The 21,830-nt window shown below is 37.8% G+C and overlaps 1 protein-coding gene across 10 annotated transcripts in view; it reads right to left on the bottom strand.

Annotated features, from left to right (window-relative positions):
• Positions 1-21,830, bottom strand: part of TERB2 (telomere repeat binding bouquet formation protein 2) — a 98,975-nt gene that overhangs the window by 70,491 nt on the left and 6,654 nt on the right. For 9 of the 10 annotated variants that reach the window (XR_014059782.1, XR_014059783.1, XM_081510967.1 and 6 more), the window contains one exon: positions 10,741-10,829. Coding sequence is in view for 8 of the 10 variants with exons in the window: in XM_081510967.1 (XP_081367093.1) it covers positions 10,741-10,829 (89 nt within the window). In the remaining 2 variants the exon portion in view is untranslated. Of the gene's footprint in view, positions 1-1,055; positions 1,205-10,740; positions 10,830-21,830 lie in introns of those variants that run through there. The other variant, XM_081510966.1, reaches the window with a different exon arrangement.

Raw genomic sequence — 21,830 nt, 5'->3', positions numbered from 1 at the left:
CACGGTTGTCCAGTGATTAAAATGCAGCACTTTCAGTGCAGGGGACGCGGGTTCGACGCTTGGTGGGGGAGCTGAGATCGCGCACGCTGTGCAGCACGGCCACAATCGTGTTTAAAAGGTAAGAAGTTGCCTTCTTGAAATCACTAAGGCACTAGAAACCACTAAATCTCAATACTACTTCAGCTTATTTAGAAGACAAGCCAAGCATGCTTGAGTTGTTTCTGAGTCCCCTTTGTAGATTTGCTATTATATCTGACATAGACTGTAGCACATACCATGAGGGAGAGTGGGGAAGGACTGGCCTGGAAAATAAAGCGGACCGTGTTCCAGTCCCAGTTTAGCCTCTAGTTAGTCACTCTAAGCAAGACACCTTGTCAAGGCCTTCATTTCCTCTTTAAAAACAAACAAGTTGGACCCAATAGTCTCTAAGGTCCTTTCTAGCACTGTGATTCTACAGTATCTTGTGGGTACATTTCAGAAGACGTAACACTTGTTTACATTAAATCACTTCTGATACATTTATTATCAGAAACTGTCCATATAATGAAGTGTGAATTATTTACTTCTTAACATATTTTTTCAAGCCAGAAACAGTAATTCAGCTATCACATTCTGATATTTTAATCAAAATAAGATGACCAGAATCATAAAACTTAGCATTTACAGCATTAAACCTAGAAATATATATATATATATATATATATATATATATATATATATATATAGTTAGTTAGTTAGTAGAACATTAAAGTCAAAAGAATGTCTGACAGAGAGGGAGAGATTGAGAATTCATGAAGTATGTTTCATCGACATTTACTCCATAACAACTGTTCACTCAGAATTTGTGGACATAACCTTACAAGCTGGGGGAAAAGGCCAGCCCAAATGTCAAAACAGAGAGCCAAAATGATTCTGAATTTCCTAAAGGTACATTTTGAGGAAGAAAGAATTCTTCCCCATTCCCCCAACCCCCTGTCCCAAAGAGAAGAATTTAAAAATATGCACATCTTTGGTAATATTTTACAGAAAATAAATGCCCAGGTAGAAGGACAATATTTAACTTAATACTTATTCTTTAATTTGTTTTTTATAGCAGACATGTTGATTTCATTTTGAACATGGTATGCCAAATAACCTGAACTTCCAGGAATGAAGTCATGTAGCTCCCCAAGAAATTTCTTCATGGCATCAATTGATACATAACCTACAGAATAGAATATATATATTGGAAATTCTATCATACTATCTCCTTTTCAAGGTCTTTGATTTATTAGAGCTAAGATTTCCAAAGAATGTTTTTAGAAAAGAACTAAAAAGAAGACATACCAGTGAGAATATTCTCCATGAAATGTGGTAATGATCGGGGAACACCTTCCTCCCCTCTTCACCACTACCCCAGCCTACTCCTCTTTTTAAAACACCAGATACTTCATTAGCCATTTTGACTACAGAGAGTGTGATGTACAGCTTAGGGCTGGAACTTAAAAGTACCTAGACCAAAATAACTGGGACGTGTGTCTGGCTTAGAATGTAACCGCTTAGAACTCCCTATCCAGCTAGCTACTAACAACACAAACAGCTAGCTCATCTTCCCTAGAAGGGCAAGCGACACCTTCCTGCATTGCTAACACTGAGATAACAGTCTTTAATAAAAAATTAAGAGGAAAAGTGATATTATAACTTAGTCAACAAAGGTTGTAGGTGTGAGTAATTCTGATGTCATTAATAACCTGAAATAGATATGAGAATCAAAACGACAACCTGAATGGAAAGAGCTTACAGACACAATGATTTTGAGTAATATTACCTTGATAGCAGTTGCTTATCTGAGTGATAATGTTTTATGTGTAATAGAAATGTTTGTGGTTTATACTAATATTGAAAAAGTAAATACCATATGGAAAAAAATTCTGCTAGAGCTCAGAGAAGACTGAATTTAGACCACCACCATCAACAGTATATCTATACAGTTTGATTGTTTATAATAATAGATAATAAATTCAGTTAATAAATTAACTATGAGGCCAATCACATAAAATTCATTACCATCTTTAAAGATATTTTAAACATAACCATTTACTTTAGAAAATCTTTTAAAGCACTATTACTATACTCCATATTGTTCATGGTCCTTGCCTAATGGCTAGATTTCTGTGTAAAATAAACTAGTGCATTAAAATATTAACATTTAATTAACTGCACATACATACTGTGTGAAGTTTCTAAAGATATGTGGGAGGATAGAAATTTTTTAAATAATTACTATATTAATAAAATTATTCCTGCAAGTTAAAGAAGGATAGGACATTTACGATTTAAAACTGGATTATTGTAGCAGTTTTGAAGTAGTTAGGACTTTAGGCTGAAATTGACAGACACCCAATTTAAACTAGCTTAAATGGAAACTAATGAGAACCTACTGCATAGCACAGGAAACTCTACTCAATGTTCTGTGGTGACCTAAGTGGAAGGAAATCCAAAGAAGTGGGGATATACATATACAACAGTTGATTCACTTTGCTATACAGCAAAAACTAAAACAACATTGTAAAATGACTATACTCCAATAAAAATCAATTTTAAAAAATTAAAAAAAAATAAACTAGCTGAAGGTGAGTTTACTGGAAAGACACTGCCATATGAACCAAACTATGAGGAAGGCATACATATTGCTAAGCCTCAGAAATAACTAGTTCTCACAGCCGTCTCACTGATCTCCAGTTTTTTCCTATACATGTTAATTTAATTTTCTTCTCAACACAAGCTGACTTTCTTTACAGGGTAGAAAATATGGCCACCAATAGCTCTCAAGTTTTATATCTTAGAGCTATGGTCACTTGAATGAGAATGACATGACTTGCTGCACTCCATGCCCAGAAATCCAAAGAACTGTGATTGGCCCAGCTCAAGTTAGATATTCATTCCCAAAGCAACTGTTGGGCGTAGGAACTAGCTCATGTTTTAGAAAATGTAACCCAAAATAATTGGGAAGAAGAAAAGAGAGTTCCTAGCAAAGACATTCTTGGTGGACAATTCTATACGAGTCTGTGGTAGCCAGCCCCTCAGATGGCCCTGAATGATCCGTATCTCCTGATATTCATGAATTTGTGTAGGCTCCTCCCACTTTGTAATTGGGTTGGTCTATATGACCGACAGTACTTGGCAGAAGTAATGATATGTCCCTTCTGAGAAAAGGATATAAAAAAGACAGTGGCTTCTGTCTTCGACACACTCTTTCTCGCACTTGCATTTCTCATTCTGAGGAAAGCAAGCTACCATGTTGTGAACAGCCCTTATGGAAGCCCACTTGGTGAGATCTAAGCCTTTTGCCAAAACCCAGCAAGAACCCAAAGCCTGCCAACAACCATATGCATAAGCTTTGAAATGGGTTTTCCTGTCCCTGAAATGACTGCAAACTGGCTGACAAAATGACTGCAACCTTACTAGAGATTATTAGACACAAGTATCCAACTAAGGCTTCCATCATAGCTCAGTCAGTAAAGAATCTGCCTGCAATGCAGGAGACCTGGGTTCTATTCCTGGCTCGGGAAGATCCCCTAGAGAAGGAAACGGCAACCCACTCCAGTATGCTTGCCTGGGAAATCCCATGGACAGAGGAGCCTGGCAGGCTACAGTCCATGGGGTCGCAAGAGTTGGACACAACCTGGCAACTAAACCACGACCATCCAACTAAGATGCTCCTGGATTCCTGGTCCTCAGAAACTATAAAATAATAAGTGTTCACTGTTTTAACCTGCTAAGTTTTGAAGCAATTTGTTACACAGCAATATATATACTGAATGGCAAACCACTTCAGTATTCCCGCCTTGAGAACCCCATGAACAGTATGAAAAGGCAAAAAGATAGGACACTGAAAGATGAACTCCCCAGGTCAGTAGGTGCCCAATTTGCTACTGGAGATCAGTGGAGAAATAACTCCAGAAAGAATGAAGAGACAGAGCCAAAGCAAAAACAACACCCAGTTATGGATGTGACTGGTGATGGAAGCAAGGTCCAATGCTGTAAAGAGCAATACTGCATAGGAACTTGGAATGTAAGGTCCACGAATCAAGGCAAATTGGAAGTGAGCAAACAAGAGATGGCAAGAGTGAATGTCGACAATTTAGGAATCAGCAAAATAAAATGGACTGGAATGCATGAATTTAACTCAGATGACCATTATATCTACTACTGTGGGCAGGAATCCCTTAGAAGAAATGGAGTAGCCATCATAGTAAACAAGAGTATGAAATGTAGTACTTGGATGCAATCTCAAAAACGACAGAATGATCTCTGTTCGTTTCCAAGGCAAACCATTCAATATCACAGCAATCCAAGTCTATGCCCCGAGTAGTAATGCTGAAGAAGTTGAAGTTGAACAGTTCTATGAAGACCTACAAGACCTTCTAGAACTAACACCCAAAAAAGATGTCCTTTTCATTACAGGGGACTGGAATGCAAAAGTAGGAAGTCAAGAAACACCTGGAGTAACAGGCAAATTTGGCCTTGAAGTACAGAAGGAAGCAGGGCAGAGGCTAATAGAGTTCTGCCAAGAGAACGCACTGGTCATAGCAAACACCCTCTTCCAACAACACAAGAGAAGACTCTACACATGGACATCACCAGATGGTCAGCACCGAAATCAGATTAATTATATTCTTTGCAGCCAAAGATGGAGAAGCTCTATACAGTCAGCAAAAACAAGACCGGGAGCTGACTGTGATTCAGATCATGAACTCCTTATTGCCAAATTCAGACTTAAATTGAAGACAGTAGGGAAAACCACTAGACCATTCAGGTATGACCTAAATCAAATCCCTTATGATTATACAGTGGAAGTGAGAAATAGATTTAAGGGACTAGATCTGATAGACAGAGTGCCTGATGAACTATGGACGGAGATTCGTGACATTGCACAAGAGACAGGGATTAAGACCATCCCCAAGAAAAAGAAATGCAAAAAAGCAGAATGGCTTTCTGAGGAGGCCTTACAAATAGCCACAAAAAGAAGAGAAGTGAAAGGCAAAGGAGAAAAGGAAAGATATACCCATTTGAATGCAGAGTTCCAAAGAAGAGCAAGGAGAGATAAGAAAGCCTTCCTCAGTGATCAGTGCAAAGAAATAGAGGAAAACAATAGAATGGGAAAGACTAGAGATCTCTTCAAGAAAATTAAGAGATACCAAGGGAACATTTCATGCAAAGAAGGGCTCAATAAAGGACAGAAATGGTATGGACCTAACTGAAGCAGAAGATATTAAGAAGAGGTGGCAAGAATACACAGAAGAACTGTACAAAAAAGATCTTCATGACCCAGATAATCACGATGGTGTGATCACTCACCTCGAGCCAGACATCCTGAAATGTGAAGTCTTGTGGGCCTTAGGAAGCATCACTACGAACAAAGCTAGTGGAGGTGATGGAATTCCAGTTGAACTATTTCAAATCCTAAAAGATGATGCTATGAAAGTGCTGCACTCAATATGCCAGCAAATTTGGAAAACTCAGCAGTGGTCACAGGACCGGAGGAGGTCAGTTTTCATTCCAATTCCAAAGAAAGGCAATGCCATAGAATGCTCAAACTACCGCACAATTGCACTCATCTCACATGCTAGTAAAGTAACGCTCAAAATTCTCCAAGCCAGGCTTCAACAATATGTGAACTGTGAACTTCCAGATGTTCAAAATGATTTTAGAAAAGGCGGAGGAACCAGAGATCAAATTGCCAACATCTGTTGGATCATCGAAAAAGCAAGAGAGTTCCAGAAAAACATCTATTTCTACTTTATTGACTATGCCAAAGCCTTTGACTGTGAGGATCACAACAAACTGTGGAAAATTCTTAAAGAGATGGGAATACCAGATCACCTGACCTGCCTCTTGAGAAATCTGTATGCAGGTCGGGAAGCAACAGTTAGAACTGGACATGGAACAACAGATTGGTTCCAAATAGGAAAAGGAGTATACCAAGGCTGTATATTGGCACCGTGCTTATTTAACTTAAATGTAGAGTATATCATGAGAAATGCTGGGCTGGATGAAGCACAAGCTGGAATCAAGATTGGTGGAAGAAATATCGATAACCTCATATATGCAGATGACACCACCCTTATGGCAGAAAGCAAAGAAGAACTAAAGATCCTCTTGATGAAAGTGAAAGAGGAGAGTGAAAACGTTGGCTTAAAACTCAACATTCAGAAAACAAAGATCATGGAATCCGGTTCCATCACTTCATGGCAGATAGGTGGGGAAACAGTGGAAACAGTGGCAGACTTTATTTTTGGAGGTTCCAAAATCACTGCAGACAGTGACTGCAGCCATGAAATAAAAAGATGCTTACTCTTTGGAAGAAAAGTTATGACCAACCTAGACAGCATATTCAAAAGCCAGAGACATTACTTTGGCAACTAAGGTCTGTCTAGCCAAGGCTATGGTTTTTCCAGCAGTCATGTATGGATGTGAGGGTTGGACTATAAAGAAAGCTGAGTGCCGAAGAATTCATGCTATTGAACTGTGGTGTTGGAGAAGACTCTTGAGAGTCCCTTGGACTGCAAGGAGATCCAACCAGTCCATCGTAAAGGAAATCAGTCCTGAACGTTCATTGGAAGGACTAATGTTGAAGCTGAAACTCCAATACTTTGGCCACCTGATGAGAAGAGCTGACTCATTTGAAATGACCCTGATGCTGGGAAAGACTGAAGGAGAGAGGAGAAGGGGACAACAGAGGATGATTGGTTGGATGGCATCATCGACTCAATGGACGAGTTTGAGTAAACTCCAGGAGTTGGTGATGGACAGGGAGGCCTGGCATGCTGCAGTCCATGGGTCGCAAAGAGTTGGACATGACTGAGCGACTGAACTGAATTGAACTGAATAGATAACTAATAAGGTATCTAAGTTCCCAAACTTCTAATTATCAGAACTTTTTGGTTTGGGGACTTACTTCCCTGGTGGTTCAGGAGCTAAGACTCCACACTTTAATGCAAGGGGGTCTGGGCTTGAAATTTTTTGCCTGCAAGATATTTATCACCATTAGTTATTCTTTTCCTTTTTATTAACTACATGTGCTCAGTTGCTTCAGTCACGTCTGATTCTGCGACCCTGTGGACCACAGCCCTCCAGGCTCCTGTGTCCATGGGGTTTTCCCACCATGAATACTGGAGTGGGTTGCCATGCCCTCCTCCAGGGGATCTTCCTGACCCAGAGATCGAACTGGTGTCTCCTACGTCTCCTGCATTGCAGGCAGATTCTTTACCGCTGAGCCACTGGAAAGCCACATATGGAGCTGTTAATTGGAATTTTTTATTATGGTGATAATCAGTGACAGCAGACTGAGAGAACTTAATTCCAGGCAAAAGCAAAACATAAACAAAAACAGACCAAAAAAACTTGTATTTTATGGGACATTGGTAACACCTGGATATACTTCTGGTTGTCACAACATGGGGGTCATGTGGTGGGGAGGGGCAGGTTTCTGGATGGGATGCTACTGGCATCTAGTGGGCACTAGCCAGGGTTGCTCTCTACAGCGAAGAATTATCTGGCCTAAAATGTCAACAAAGGTCAGTCAAAGTCAAAGCTATGGTTTTTCCAGTAGTCATGTATGGATGTGAGAGTTGGACTATAAAGAAAGCTGAGCACCAAATAATTGATGCTTTTGAACTGTGGTGTTGGAGAAGACTCTTGAGAGTCCCTTGGACTGCGAGGAGATCCAACCAGTCCATCCTAAAGGAAATCAATCATGAATATTCACTGGATGGACTGATGCTGAAGCTGAAACTCCAATACTTTGGCCATCTGATGCAAAGAACTGACTGATTTGAAAAGACCCTGATGCTGGGAAAGATTGAAGGCAGGAGGAGAAGGGGATGACAGAGGATGAGATGGTTGGATGGCATCACCGACTCAATGGACACGAGTTTGAGTAGGCTCCAAGAGTTGGTGATGGACAGGGAAGCCTGGCATGCTGCAGTCCATGGGGTTGCAAAGAGTCAAACATGACTGAGTGACTGAACTGAACTGAAAATGCCATATATGACAGTTCCAGGACTGAGAAACCCTGTTCTAGGGTATAGCTCCAACTTGTATTTTCTAAAACCAAACATCTAGTTAGATTTATTTTAAGAGATTTAACATTCACTGAGTTGAACTCAACCCATTTGGAGGAAGAGACAATAAAGTTATAGTCACAAAAGTTGATACCGCTACCTAAATTAGAACACGGCTGCCCTACATTTTCAATTAACACAAGCTGATTTTCTCAACAAGAAGTTATTTCTTCCTGTACAGGCAAATGAGCATGATAAATAAGGAAAGACTGTCACTTTACATCAAAATTAAAGACAATTAAATTATTTTTTAAATAAAGTTTTCTTCCAAGAGAGTACTATTTTTAAATTTAATGCAGTATTAGAGAGAAAAAAATAATTATTCAACTTCACAAATTAAAAAATTAGAAGATTTTACTTTAGTTCTACCAATAAAATCAATACCAGATTAGCCCAGGTTAAAATTACACTTTAAAGATGACTAATGATTATTTTTACAGTTTTTAGTAATGTTATTTGGCTGCACTGGATCTTAGTTGTGGCACGTGGGATCTAATTCTCTGCCTGTGTGCTAAACTGCATCCGACTCTTTGTGACCCTATGGACTGTAACCCTCCAGGCTCCTCTGTCCAGGGGATTCTCAAGGCAAGAGTGCTAGAGTGGGTTGCCATTTCCTCCTCCAGGAGATCTTCCTGACTGAGGGATCAAACCCATGTCTCTAACATCTCCTGCACTGGCAGGTGGGTTCTTTACCACTAGCGCCACCTGGGAAGCCAAGGGTCAAACCCAGGCTCCTTGTATTGGAAGCACTGAGTCTTAACCACTGTTCCACCAGGGACATCCCTGTAGTTCTTTTTTAGTTTGTTTTATATAACACTGTCATGTCTTTTTAAATAGTAAGATGGCAATGAGATATAGAACAGCATTGTTACTTGTCCAAATCTAAGCATTTGTCCTTATTGTATGACTGATTTTAATATTTATTATTGGTCTTTATGTTATCAAACAGTCAGTAAATTCAAACGAGCAAAAGACACTTAGTATGTGGTAATGGAGCTGCCTGAAACAAAATAAATACCAATACTATACCATAACCATGGTTTAAGGTACCTATATCTTATCTGAATATTTAGATCTAGGGAAAAATCTAGGCAGCAATCAGCTACTCCCAATCTTAGTACTTAAGTACCGATGACCCTCCAAATAATGTGGGGGTTATGGGTGCCAACTCTTCCAGCAGTCAAAAATCCACTTACAATGTACAGCTGGCCCTGGAGATTCAATGTTCCTCTTTATCTGTGGTTCTACGTCTGCAGACTCAACCAGCTGGAGATTGTGTAGAACTGTAGCATTTATTATTTAAAAAACCCTCATGTAAGTGGACCCTGGAAGTTCAACCACTTGCTGTCCAAAGGGCAACCGTACTTCTTAGTTCACTGTCCTTTGCAGTCAACAATTGCCCCTAAGAGTTCCAGAACTGACTTTCTACTATCATAGTTGGAATAGAAGTTTTCTTTGATATCTCCAACACTCAGCCCCAAACTACACATTCAAAGTTCTTAATTGCTTTTCTGAAGGCCATTTATATTACTCAAATGAATAGAAGGAAAAAACTAATAAAACAAACGGATAGATAAACTTGGTTAGAGGAATAGTAATATGATAGAAGACATTTTGGAATTTGTCATCTAGTTGCAAGAGGTAATTATGACACTGCTAAAAAAGATAAAATGATAGATATACAAATGATTTTATAATGAAACATCCAAAAGTCCACACATTTTAATTGTAGTGTTTTAAAAACAAATTTTTAAAATCCTCTATTTTTAAAATTAACAATGACCCTACTAAATACTACCCACATCAAATTATCCAAATAATATTTCCTACTTCGCCTCACTTAGCACTATTCAAATTTCAATGGCCACTTTTCAACTAGTTCCTTTGTTTGCACCCTCTCAATGTCAGCCTCAATTAACTGTCTTATTTTTATGCTGGGCACTAGAAAATCTAAATATGGAGTCTGTCGACATCTGGGTGGCCCATAAAAGGGGTTCTGGGCACATGTGAGCCTCTTTAAATTATATGTAAAGTTTATGTATTATGTTTGCATGTATGTATGTTTAGGGGAAGGAACCTATGTTTCATCAGATTCTCAAAGGAAACTATATAATTAGGGTTGTTCAAGCAATTAATCTGGCTTCCCTGGTGGCTCAGATGGTAAGAATCTTCCTACTATGCAGGAGACCTGGTCTGTGTGTCGGGAAGATCCCTAGAGAAAGGAATGGCTACCCACTCCAGTATTCTTGACTGGAGAATTCCACGGACAAAGGAAACTGGGGGCCTACAGTCCAGGAGGCCGCAAAGAGTTGGGCATGACTGAGCAACTAACACTAATATTTTATACAATTAATCTTCCAAATAAGGACACTTAAGAGCAAAAGTTGATGCCAGGACAACAGGCATAAACTGGACCTGTCTTATGTAAACAGTGATGTGTTTCCACCTTACCAACAGACCAGCATTCTAACACAGGAAATATGGGGCCTATTTTGGGTCAGTTCTTCAGATTAATTTATTTAATGTGTGAATGAAGTCTTCTATTAGTGTGTATGACAGTGGAGTTATACTTTGTACAAGATATTCCCTTGTTTCTTCCCTACTTGAGTTGACTCTAAATTTTATTTTAAATTACCTGTTACCATGTTGTTCACTGGATAGTTCTGAAGAGGAAAGTACATCTGTTTTTCTACAACTGGAGTCCTTATAATATGCTTTTCTGTGCTATAGAATGAAACATATAGAAAGTCATATTTATATTTGTTTTTTGGACGTGTTATACAAATTAGAAATTATTCCAGGCAATATGTATAGCAATTTATTGCTCTGTAATAAGACTTCAGTCTTATTGGGTGAAAACATTAACTATGAACTTCTTTTGTGCTTCCAAACAGATGGGGAAACAGTGGAAACAGTGACAGATTTTATTTTGGGGGGCTCCAAAATCACTGCAGATGGTGACTGCAGCCATAAAATTAAAAGACGCTTGCTCCTTGGAAGAAAAGTTATGACCAACCTAAACAGCATATGAAAAAGCAGAGACAATTACTTTGCCAAAAAAGGTCCAGCTAGTCAAAGCTATGGTTTTTCCAGTAGTCATGTATGGATGTGAGAGTTGCACTGTAAAGAAAGCTGAGCACCGAAGAATTGATGCCTTTGAACTGTGGTGTTGGAGAACATTCTTTTGAGTCCCTTGGACAGCAAGGAGATCCAACCAGTCCATCCTAAAGGAAATCAATCCTGAATGTTCATTGGAAGGACTGATGATGAAGCTGAAACTCCAATACTTTGGCCACCTGATGAGAAGAGCTGACTGATTTGAAAAGACCCTGATGCTGGGAAAGATTGAAGGAGGGAGGAGAAGGGGACAACAGAGAATGAGATAGTTGGATGGCATCACCGACTCAGTGGACATGAGTTTGAGTAAACTCTGGGAGCTGGTGACAGACAGGGAGGCCTGGCATGGGGCAGTCCATGGGGTCGCAAAGAGTCAGACATGACTGAGTGACTGAACTGAACTGAACAGATATTTTTGGTTCTCTTGACTGCTTCATAAAACAAGTATTTATTTAGTAATAGAGACCCGGTCTATTCCCTAATATTCTTGAAAGCATGATAATTCAATAATACTTTATAATTAGATAAAATATATAAATACACATGTAATTTTAAATGCTCTAAAAGAAAAGGCTCCATTTTAAATGATCATAACATCTCTGTTACTGTGTTCAAATAACTGGAACTCTATTAATTAGTACTTGCACATTTTAAGCAAAAAATTATGTCTGGGAAAAAACATGAGGTACACTAAGTGACTTCTGAGTTAAAAACCAAAAAAGTTAAATTATTCTGAGTGTGGTTATATAGTATAATTAATTATATTCTAATTTTTACAGAGCTAAGCAGTTTTTAACTAAAATATCCTATTTTCTAACTGCCAAATAGCAATGTTTACTATATTTAGACTATATATAATCCATAGATAATACAACTATATGAGAATAAAAACTTCAATAATAAAAAATTGAGGTCATCCTTAAATTTATTTTCCTAAAAAATATCTAAAATTATACTAAGTGATAACAAAGACTTTATTTTCAATATGTTTAAAAGTTCATCTAAAATAAACTATAGCTTGGAGACTTCCCTGGCGGTCCAATGGTTAGGACTCTGTGCTTCCACTGCAGGGGTCATGGGTTTGATTTCTGGTTGGGGAACTAAGATCCTGCATGCCATGAGGCATGGCCAAGAAATTAAAAGAAAAGAAATTAAAATAGAGAAACCATAGCTCAGTTAGGAAGAGTCTTACAAATAAAGCAAAACAATGTTTCCAGAAAAGTCAGGGACTAAACAAGGATACCCATTATCATTGTTATTATTTACCATGGCTCTAAAATTTCTGGCCAAGCAGAAAGAGATGTGGGAGGGGAAAGAAAGAAATGGAAGAGATAGCTAGTAAAATAGAAGAGCTATATAGTCAAAAGGAAGAAAAAATACTTTCATTATTAAGAAATGATATAAATGTGTACCCTGAAAAGCCAAGAGAAAAAACTGAAATATTTTTAGAATCTTAAAGATTCCAAGTGGGTAAATGTAAGACAAATACTCAAAAATAAACAAATTTTCTATGTATCAGTAAGGACTAATGAAAATAAAACGGAAAAAATGATCCAATCCACTATAGCAACAAAGTTCATAAAAATCTAAGAATAACATAATAAGCAGTTTCTGATTCTATCTATAGAAAAATTAGGAAACTTTACTGAGATATCAAAAAATAAAAACAAAAAAGGCATTGTCTTGGATAGGAATACTGAAAATTATAAGGACATCAATTATTCTCAGATTTAACACAATTCTCAAAGGGATTTTAGTGCTCAAGAAGAAATAATTCTAAAATTCACATGAACAATCACGTTAGAAGATCTAACAGGAGGTAAGATTAAATTTATAATAAAATGAAAAAATACCTAGGAATAATCTTAAAAGAAGTATAAGATTTATAGGAAGAAAATATGAAAAAAAAAGTTAATATTTATCTACTTATTTGGCTACACCAGATCTTAGGTGCAGCATGTGGGATCTTTAGTTGCAGCATGTAGGATCTAGTTCCCTGACCAGGGATCTAATCGGGGCCCCCTGCATTGGGAGCACAGATTCTTAGCCACTAGACCACCAGGGAAGTCCTCTGAAAAAAAATTTTTAAGGTCCACAAAAGAAAACTTGAACAAGTGAGGAAAAATACACCATTTTCTCAGATAGGAAGATTCAGCATCAAAGTCTCCCTAAATTAACCTATAATTTTTGTAATGTCACTAAAAATAACAACAGGAATTTTTAATATGAACAAGCTGGTTCAAATTCCATCAAAATTCAGATGGAAAAATAAACCAGGAAGAATAGTTAACTAAAAAAATTTGGAAAAGACTAAGGAGGAGGAACTAGCTCTAGATATTAAATCATATTATAAATAATTAAAATGGTGGCACTGTTGTATGACAAATGAATGTAATAGAATATACTAATAATGAAGTTCAGAAATAGACTCAAATACTTAAAGGGATTTAACCTAGGATAAAGGTGCCATTTCAATACAGTGGTGGTGGTGGGGGGGTGGAGATAAATTATTCAACCAACAGACAAAAGTAGGTAATTATCTGAAGAAAAAAAAGAAGGTGAGATCCATACCTCACATCTTACACCAAGATATATTCCAAATGTGTCAAAGATTTCAATTTAAAAATAAAAAAAAGTCATTAAGAAAAACCATAGCAAAATAATAACAACAATAATCTCATAGAAGGCTTTCTTAAAAAATGACACAAAACTCAAGGAGACGTTAAAGAAAATATTAGTAAGAATGAATACAGGACCTCGTCCAGTGGTTAGGAATCCACCTGCCAATGCAGGGGACATGGGTTCGATCCCTGGTCTGGGAAAATTTCACATGCCATGGGGCAGCTAAGCCCCTTGTGCTGAAACTACTGAGCCCTCATGCCAAGCCCAAGCCCCATAACAAGAGAAGCCACTGCAATGAGAAGTCCACTCGCTGCAACTAGAGAAAGCCCGTGCACAGAAACAAGGACCAGTGCAGACAAAAATAAATGATTTCTTTAAAAAAAGGAATGAATACATATAGTAACAAATTTCTGCATGCAAAACTCATTTTTATTTATGAAATTTATTTTCTTATATAAATTATGTATTTCTTTGGCAAACAGTCTTCACCTTATTTTACTTATAGCACATCTGGAATGCCACACTACAGGATAAGTCTTAACAAGGCCTATATTTCCAAAGTAGCACGTGTCTACCAGGCACTGTAGAGGAGGATAAAGAAAAGCCAGGATCTGCTGAGATGAAGAAGAGGGAAGGGGTGACATACGTTAGCAAAAGGCTAATGTGAAGGTAGAAATGTTATCACGCTGTGTCAGAGAAAGTATAGAAGAATGGTAATTATCCCAGTTTACCCTGGATTGAGGGATTTCTCAGACATGGGCTTTTCAGTGCTAAAACCAAGACCGTCCCAAGCAAATCTGGATGTCTGGTTATCCTAGCCACGTAAATACAAAATCAATTGGAATGTAAGCTGGTTTAACCTCTTGGAGGGCAATTTGACAAGGCCTATCAAGGATACAAAATGTATACACTCCTGACTCAGCAATCCCCCTTCTAAGAATTACTCTACAGACACTTGCACACATACAAAATGACATTACTTGAGCAATCACTGAAGCACTGATTTTAACAGCAAATGAGAAATTACCTCAAGTCCAATAAAATAGGATAACAGTTAAATAAATTATGGTAAATCCATATAATAAAATACTACATAGCACAAAAATGAAAAAGTTCTTTATGTAGTTAACATGGAATGATCTAAAAGGTAAAATATTAAGAGAAAAGAGGAAAGGTGCTGAACAACGTTCATAGAACATTACTATCTATGAGGAAAAGAAAGAATATTTACTTGAATTTGCCAGTATATGTGTATATAAGAACCTGATAATACTGGTTGCCTCTGGGAGGGAAACAGGCTATCTAGAAGCCAGTATATTTGATAGTTTCCCCTTTTGTGTATCTTGAATTTTGAACCATATGAATATATTATCTATTAAAAATAAAATCTGACAATAGAAAATCATAAGTAGGCATGAAGAACTAAGGAAAAGATTTTTAAAAGGAGAGCAATGAGTTTGGTATTTACATGCCTTGTTGGGTATTAAAATACATAAAGTTATATAACTTAAAAGAATATTGTATTTAAGTTATATAATTTAGAAGAATATCAAAACAATTCCACAGATTTATGGAATAAAACATAGCCTAAAAACAGATCTCCAGACATATTAAAAACAACATATGACAAAGGAAATTACACATCAGCTGGAGATAGATTTATTCTCTAAAAAACTGGTAGAAGTCTAAAAATGGGGAAAGAACAGTGAATTTTACATTTTCTGTGAAGGTTATTTGAGGTATGGATAAAAAGTGCTGGCACCATTGCTCACCAAGTTTGTGTTCAATAAACAGAGATGTTTATGACTTTAAAAAAACTGGTGTAAACTTATTTGTAAGATAAAAATAAATTTTGATCTTCAACTGTTAACATATACCATATACAAAATGAATATCTGCAGAAGGAAAAACCTATTTGATATCTAAATGGGAAAGGACTTTTCTGGACATAAAAGCAGTGAAAGAAAAAGGAAAGTGATTAGTTTAACAATGTAAAAATTCAAAACTTGTGTCTCCAAAAAATATAAGCCAGATAAACATCTGAGGAAACAATGTGACAAACTGGATATGTGACAATGTGACAAAAAGGATAATATAGCTATTATATAAAGATATCAGACAAGTTGATAAGAAAAACAGTAAGACTCCCAGTAGAAAATGGGGAAAGGGTAAAAATAAGTCATAGAAAGGACATGTAAAATGCTAACAAATTTTAAAAGATTCAAACCTACTAGTAATCTAAGAAAAAAAATGCAAATTAAACCAAGATCCTATTTTTCATCTATTAAGTTAGCACAAGATTTCTTATTAATATACTGATGAGGATACAGTGAGACAAACATTGGTGGGATTTTTAAATTTGTACTTTTATGGGAAGCAACTAACAATAGGCATCATGGCCTTTAAAAACATTCATGTCTCATTAATATCATAAAATCCACATCTGAGAATTTACATTAAGAAAATTATCTAGGGAATTCCATGGCTGTCCAGCGGTTAGGACTCTGCACTTTCACTGCCGAGTAGCTGGTCGAGAAACAAAGATCCTGCAAGCAATATGGTGCAGCCAAAAAATGAAAGAAAATTATCTAAAAAGTGGAGAAAGATCTATTTTTAAAAAGATGTTTAGGAAGGCGCTACAAGAGTACCAAACTGTAAAATTTTTTTGAATTTTAAATTAAAATTTAATTTAACCATCTCTCTTTAAGAGAGATGGTTAAACAGACAATAAGATTAAATGCCAATACAGCAATTACAGATATAATATCAAATAAGGTCTTTCAAAATGGGGAACTGCCCATACAATAATAAATAGAAAATCAAGAGACAGACTCTCTGCTGTCTGATCTCAACTCTACTTAATGTATGCATGGAAGTCGCTTCAGTCATGTCCAACTCTTTGCAACCCTATGGACTTCTGTGTCCATGTGTCTGGTGTCTCAACCACCAGGCTTCTCTGCCCATGAGATTCTCCCGGCAAGAATACTGGAGTGGGTTGCCATGCCCTCCTCCAGGGGATCTTCCCGACCCAGGGACGGAACCCACGTCTCTTACACCTCCTGCATTGGCAGGTGGATTCTTTACCACTGGTGCCACCCGGGAAGCCCACTTAATATGTATATCTGTATAAAACTAGCAAAAAATGTACTAACGTTGATGGTGGTTATCTGAGTGGTGGGTTTGCTTACAATTTAAAGTTTCTTTATTCTTTTTTTTTTTTAGTATTTTCCATTTTGACAAACTAGATGCATTATATTTATTATAAAATAAGAACAAGAAAAATAAGCAAAAATTTATGCCATTTTCTGATTTGGGAACACACTGGGAAAGGAAAACACCACAGCGATTAAGAGTTTGGACTCTAGAATTGGTTTCAAATTACCTTCACTACTTAAATAATACAGGGTGAATTATTTAACTCTCTGAACGTGTTTCCCCAATTGTAAAGTGAGGCTAATACTATTTATCTATCTTATAGGGTTGTGAGAATCAAATGAAATACTGTGAATGGCTTGGCTCACAAATGTCTTTCATTTGGCACGTGTTCAATAACTAGCTCACCATTTAGGGTTCAATATTACACGCTCTGGTGGTTCCACAAAGAAAGACATCTGCTCTGGTGGTTCTACAAAGAGAGACATCTACCTTTATTTTTGTTGTTATTTTGTTGTTACTGGAAAATATCAGACATATTTCCCCCAGATTTGTAAGCTCTCTTTGTATATTAAGGAAAATAGCCTTTGTCAAATGTTTTTTCAAGTTTTATTTTTCTTTTAACTTGGTTTATATTTCTATTCCCAGGCACAAGTTTAAAATAGTTTTGGTAGTCATATTATCAATCTTTTCCTTATGCTTCTGCATTTTGCAGGACAACCATTTCTTGAAGGAAAAAAAAACATATCTGTTATCTTCTCTAGTCAAGTGAATCACTGGGAGTTACTTTTTAATTTCTATTTCTCATTCTTCTCTTACAAGGTCACTTAGGATAACTATTCTCTCCTTTACTAATTCCTTAATATCTTCATGGTCTCACCTTTTCAATTTCATTTTTCTTCCTAACCTTACCAGTTTCTTATCTCAAAAAGCATAACAAGTTCAAAGGAGTTCTATGAATAGAGATTACAAAGACCTAGAATATGGATATTCAAACTTAAGTGGTGGATTATCTATAAGTTATGGGACCATGAAGCAATAGTTCACTAAAATTAAATACACAACTTTGTGCTAAATCAGATAATAATGTATATCAAATTAAGGAAAACCATATAGGAGGCACAAATTGAACAAGAAAAAATTATGGGAAATAACTTGAAGGTAAAAAAAACTACACTATATAAATTAAACTCATTAATTTTTATGTTGAAGAAAGATCATTTTATTTCAGCAGCTAAATCCCAAACTTTCAATAGTTAATGCTCCCTATGAACATTTGGAAGCCACTGAAGTGGAAAATACAGTATTAGGACTAGATAGTGACTAAGCCTGAAACAAAGGGGCCCCTCACAGATCAGCCCTAACACAACGCCAAGTCCATGTTTGTCTGTCTTTTAAAATATAACTTTAATTTCTTAAACCAAAGTAGCCACATTATAAACAATTTGGAAAAGAAAGAGGGAATTCACCCAGAACCTCCAATCCTAATAAAATTACTAATATTTAATTTATTTCCTTATTATTATTATATATATTTTAAAAATAATATAACAGTAATCAAAAAAAATCCCGTTTCTTTTCTATAAGGATAGTCTAGCATAATATGGTTAAATGCATGGATTCTGGAATTAGACTGACCCAGTTAAAATCCTGCTTCTCCCCACTTAATAAAAGTTTGTGTGACTTTGGGGAAACTACTTCATCTACCTACACTTGTGTTCCCTCCCTGTCGTTTGACCTGAGGCCAGTCTATGGTGGAGATGATGAGGATAACAGCAACCTCCTTCAGAAGGTCCCGCGCACGCACTGCCACACTCAGTGCCCCCGACCCCACCGCAGGCCACCACTGACCCACGCCTCCACTGGAGAAGCCTCGACACTCACAGGCAAGTCGGGTCAGTCTCTTGTGGGGTCACTGCTCCTTTCTCCTGGGTCCTGGTGTGTTCACGGTTTTAATGTTTGTGCCCTCCAAGAGTCTGTTTCCCAGTCCTGTGTGAGTTCTGGCCACTCTGTGATGGGGTTAATGGCAACCTCCTCCAAGAGGGCTTAGCCACATCCAAGGAGGGAACACAGCTGTGCCCATCAGAACAGGACCCAGTTTCCCCTCAGTCAATCTCTCTCATCAGGAAGTTTCCATAATTCCCTTATCCTTATCCATCAGAGGGCAGAGAGAATGAAAACCACAATCACAGAAAACTAATCAAACTGATCACATAGACCACAGCCTTGTCTAACTCAATGAAACTATGAGCTATGCCATGTAGGGCCACCCTAGACAGATGGGTCACGGTGGAGAGTTCTGACAAAATGTGGTCCACTGGAGAAGGAAATGGCAAACCACTTGAGTACTCCTGCCTCATGAACCCCATGAACAGTATGAAAAGGCAAAAGATAGGACACTGAAAGATGAACTCCCCAGGTCGGTAGGTGCCCAATATGCTACTGGAGAACAGTGGAGAAATAACTCCAGAAAGAATGAAGAGACAGAGCCAAAGCAAAAAACAACACCCAGTTGTGGATGTGACTAGTGATGGAAGTAAAGTCTGATGCTGTAAAGAACAATATTGCATAGGAACCTGGCATTTTAGGTCCATGAATCAAGGTAAATTGGAAGTGGTCAAACGGGAGATGGCAAGAGTGAATATCGACACTTTAGGAATCGGTGAACTAAAATGGACTGGAATGGGTGAATTTAACTCAGATGACCATTATATTTACTACTGTGGGCAAGAATCCCTTAAAAGAAATGGAGTAGCCATCATAGTCAATAAAAGAGTCCAAAATGCAGTACTTGGATGCAATCTCAAAAACGACAGAATGATCTCTGTTCGTTTCCAAGGCAAACCATTCTATATCACAGTAATTCAAGTCTATGCCCCAACCAGTAATGTTAAAGAAGCTAAAGTTGAACAGTTCTATGAAGACCTACAAGACCTTCTAGAATGAACACCCAAAAAAGATGTCCTTTTCATTACCGGAATGCAAAAGTAGAAAATCAAGAGATACCTGGAGTAACAGGCAAGTTTGGTCTTGGAGTACAAAATGAAGCAGAGTAAAGGCTAAAAGAGTTGTGCCAAGACAACGTACTTGTCATAGCAAACACCCTCTTCCAACAACAGAAGAGACGACTCTACACATGGACATCACCAGATGGTCAACACCAAAATCAGATTGACTATATTCTTTGCAGCCGAAGATGGAGAAGCTCTATACGGTCAGCAAAAACAAGACCGGGAGCTGACTGTGGCTCAGATCATGAACTCCTTATTGCAAAATTCAAACCTAAATGGAAGAAAGTAGGGAAAACCTCTAGACCATTCAGGTATGACCTAAATCTTATACAGTGGAAGTGACAAATAGATTCAAGGGACTAGATCTATAGACAGAGTGCCTGAAGAACGATGAACAGAGGTTCCTGACATTGTACAGGAGGCAGCGATCAAAACCATCCCCAAGAAAAAGAAATGCAAAAAGGCAAAATGGTTGTCTGAGGAAGCGAAAGGCAAAGGATAAAAGGAAAGATATACCCATTTGAATGCAGAGTTCCAAAGAAGAGCAAGGAGAGATAAGAAAGCCTCCCTTAGTGATAAATGCAAAGAATTAGAGGAAAACAATAGAATGGGAAAGACTACAGATTTCTTCAAGAGAATTAGAGATCCCAAGGGAACATTTCAAGCAAAGAAGGGCACAATAAGGACAGAAATGGTATGGACCTAACAGAAGCAGAAGATATTAAGAAAAGGTGGCACCAATACACAGAAGTATATAAAAAAGATCTTCACGACCCAGATAATCATGATGGTGTGATCACTCACCTAGAGCCAGACATCCTGGAATGCAAAATCAAGTGAGCCTTAGGAAGCATCACTACAAGCAAGGCTATGGAGGTGATGGGAGTTCCCGTTGAGCTATTTCAACTCCTGAAAGATGATGCTGTGAAAGTGCTGCACTCAGTGAGTGAGTGAGTGAAAGTCACTTAGTCGTGTCTGACTCTTTGAGACTCCATGAACTGTCCCTGGAATTCTCCAGGCCAGAATACTGGAGCGGGTAGCTGTTCCCTTCTCCAGGGGATCTTCCCAACCAGGGATCGAATCCAGGTCTCCCGCATTGCTGGCAGATTCTTTACCAGCTGAGCCACAAGGGAAGCCCAAGAACACTGAAATGGGTAGCTTATCCCTTCTCCAGGGGATCTTCCAGACCCAGGAATCAAACTGGGGTCTCCTGCATTGCAGGCGGATTCTTTATCAATTGAGCTATCAGGGCTCAATAGGCCAGCAAATCTGGAAAACTCAGCAGGGGCCACAGGACTGGAAAAGGTCCGTTTTTATTCCAATCCCAAATAAAGGCAATGCCAAAGAATGTTCAAACTATAGGACAATTGCACTCATCTCACATGCTAGCAAAGTAAAGCTTAAAATTCTTCAAGTCAGGCTTCAACAGTACATGAACTTCCAGATGTTCAAGCTGGATTCAGAAAAAGCAGAGGAACCAGAGATCAAATTGCCAACATCTGCTGAATCATCAAAAGAGCAAGAGAGTTCCAGAAAAACATTCTACTTCTGCTTTATTGACTACACCAAAGCCTTAGACTGTGTGGATCACAGCAAACTGTGGAAAATTCTGAAAGAGATGGGAATACCAGACTACCTGACCTGCCTCCTGAAAAATGTATCTGCTGGTCAAGAGGCAACATCTAGAACCAGACATGGTACAACAGACTGGTTCCAAATTGGGAAAGAAGTACGTTAAGGCTGAATATTGTCACTCTGTTTATTTAACTTATATGCAGAGTACATCATAAGAAATGCCGGGCTGGATGAAGCACAAGCTGGA

This window comes from Giraffa tippelskirchi, chromosome 7, assembly GCF_054371585.1.
Source record: "Giraffa tippelskirchi isolate mGirTip1 chromosome 7, T2T-mGirTip1v1.2.pri, whole genome shotgun sequence".
Lineage (NCBI taxonomy): Eukaryota > Metazoa > Chordata > Mammalia > Artiodactyla > Giraffidae > Giraffa > Giraffa tippelskirchi.
This window is presented reverse-complemented; position numbering and strand designations above follow the sequence as displayed.